This window comes from Penaeus chinensis, chromosome 24 (assembly GCF_019202785.1).
Source record: "Penaeus chinensis breed Huanghai No. 1 chromosome 24, ASM1920278v2, whole genome shotgun sequence".
Taxonomy (NCBI): Eukaryota; Metazoa; Arthropoda; class Malacostraca; order Decapoda; family Penaeidae; genus Penaeus; species Penaeus chinensis.
The window spans coordinates 4,391,490-4,393,989 of NC_061842.1; the positions used below are offsets into that span (position 1 = coordinate 4,391,490).

The following is a 2,500-nucleotide window of genomic DNA, read 5'->3' on the forward strand; positions in this document are numbered from 1 at the left end:
TTGCCTTTTTCGTATTTGCGGCTTGCTTGCTTTTGCAACCAAAGAAATTTCATCCAAAGGCTTTGGTACTAAGCTTAGGCACGGATTAAACAAAGAGCTTATCAAAGAGAATTTGCCAATGAACCAATGTGATCTTGCAAATATCCCTTTTATTAGTAGTCAAACAATTATTTAGTCATTCATTCAGTAAATATTTAAGAGTTCATTTATTTATTTATCAATATCCACCATTACATATCATGAATAGCTGCATTCCAACGGCAAATTATGTATTGATAAATATTTAAAAAAACGAGAAATCGGCCTCTTACACGCCAAGGCAAGCACTCAAGTTATGAACTTAAAAATATACACAAAAAATATACAGTGCAATTTCTTATCTTAGTGAAAACGAGACCCGTGCCAAGTTTATATTTACAGTGACTTCGAGCGCAAAATGATAAAAGTTGGAAAGACTGTGTGTTTCTCAAGTGGAAAAGTTAGTCACAAATACTCTTTACTGGCATTGACAAGTTCAGGGGAAAAAGAATGCACGATAGAGAGAGTGAGTGAGTGAGTGAGTGAGAGAGAGAGAGAGAGAGAGAGAGAGAGAGAGAGAGAGAGAGAGAGAGAGAGAGAGAGAGAGAGAGAGAGAGAGAAAGAGGGTGGGGCGAGGAGAAATAACAGATAGATACAAGGATAGACAAATAGACAGACAGATAAAGAGAGAGAGAAAAGTGAGAATCAGAGTAAAACACATTAGTCCAAAATTCTCGCACGCGTTTTAATTTCCATCCAACCAAACGACCAAAGAAAAAAATTAAAAAAAGAACGGAAACCTACCCCCAAAACAGCACCTCTGACGTCACGACCAATCAGAGAAGAGAACCCGAATCCCTACCAATAAGAAACGGCGCCATAAACCCCGCCCACATCACGTGATTGCCTAGTTTACTCGGTATCTTATCTGGTTTACTGATCGGCTTCTGCGTGGCGGCGAAGGGAACCGCGGCAGGTGAGATAGGCGGAGGCACTTATCTCCTGTCCTGGCTTGTGCTCAGCCTCTGATTGGCTGATTTTCTGACTATATGTGTCTGTTAGTCTGCTAGTCTCTTTCTCTCGCTCCCCCCCCCCCCCCTCTCTCTCTCTCTCTCTCTCTCTCTCTCTCTCTCTCTCTCTCTCTCTCTCTCTCTCTCTCTCTCTCTCTCTCTCTCTCTCTCCTCTCTCTCTCTCTCTCTCCTCTTTGGCGCTTCGCTCCGTCTCCCACTAATGTTGTCATATTTTTTTTTTTACGATTTTCCAAAAAAAGACATAATAATGGTAAGAGTGATGATACCAGTTATAATACCAATGACAATAATAATAAGGATATAGATTAAAAAAAAAAAAAGGAAAATAAAGAGAGAGAGCATAAAAACAAAAATAACAATAAATAAAGAGAGAGAGAATAATAACAAAAATAACAAATCATCCTTACTAATCAAACTGTAAAAAAAGCAGGAATTTAAACGACCGTCACGATGCTGATTCGTAGCGCAAAGCCATCAAACCAGCGGCTACTGGTATAGCTGCACAAATACAAAAACAAACACACAAACAAAAACACTTCCGCTGCCAATAATCGTATAATTTCTTGGTCGTTTATGTGCCACTGTTGCCAGGTCAGACTTACAGCCAACGCTTTGCAACTTAAAATTAGCAAAACGATTTACCATCACCACGAATAAACATCACCCTTTTCACCTGCAGATTGGCAGGAATAAATAACCGAAAAATAATAAAAAAGTAAACAGAGGAAATAAAAATCACCCGCCATCACCAAAAACCGCAGTCTTGCAGCACCTTGGGAAAAAAAAAAAAAAAAAAAAGGCAGCTGTTGCAAAAGGCAAAAGAAAAGCTCGATCCGGGAAAGCAACAGCGCGCTTGTATACTCAGCCGTCGCATACAAAAAGCCCCTCTGGACAGCCCGCAGACCACGCAAAGCCCGATAAAAGCAAAGACGTCGACTGGCTTACCAGCACGAACCGTACCTCTCTTTCTGCGGAGGCCTGTGAAAATGTCAATAATCATTACACAAACTAAATCAAATAAAGAAGAAAAAGGAAGAAAAGTGCTAGAGAGAACATCGGAAAATCTCTAACCACTATGAATATTATTTGCTCTGATGTTAACTTCAGCTAAACAAACTAAAATGACAACTACAGTAAGCAATGACAGAAATGGTTGCGTGTTTAGGAACTAAAAGGAAGCTCTGATTTCATTGCATTACTACTACATATTGCTAGTTATTATCCAAACTACTTAGATTCTTAGCTTTCCTTACGTATTTACTCGGTGATATTATGCAAAACACCAATTAATTAATTTTACACATTAAACCAGTTATCTACTTCCATTATTCTGGTAGTAATATATATCACAAGACATAAAACAGTGCAATGTTAATGATATAACAAAAGTTTAAGCTAGAACTAATGAAACATACTATAACAAAATACTACTATTTGAAAACAGAAATAAA

At 38.3% G+C, this 2,500-nt stretch overlaps 1 protein-coding gene across 15 annotated transcripts in view; it reads right to left on the bottom strand.

Annotated features, from left to right (window-relative positions):
• Window positions 1-2,500, bottom strand: part of LOC125037784 (cyclin-dependent kinase 14-like) — a 328,883-nt gene that overhangs the window by 87,396 nt on the left and 238,987 nt on the right. For 6 of the 15 annotated variants that reach the window (XM_047630996.1, XM_047630995.1, XM_047630993.1 and 3 more), the window contains one exon: window positions 2,010-2,027. The exons of the other annotated variants lie outside the window; for them this stretch is intronic. In XM_047630996.1, the coding sequence (XP_047486952.1) occupies window positions 2,010-2,027 (18 nt within the window). The remainder of the gene's footprint in view (window positions 1-2,009; window positions 2,028-2,500) is intronic. 15 annotated transcript variants of the gene reach the window in all.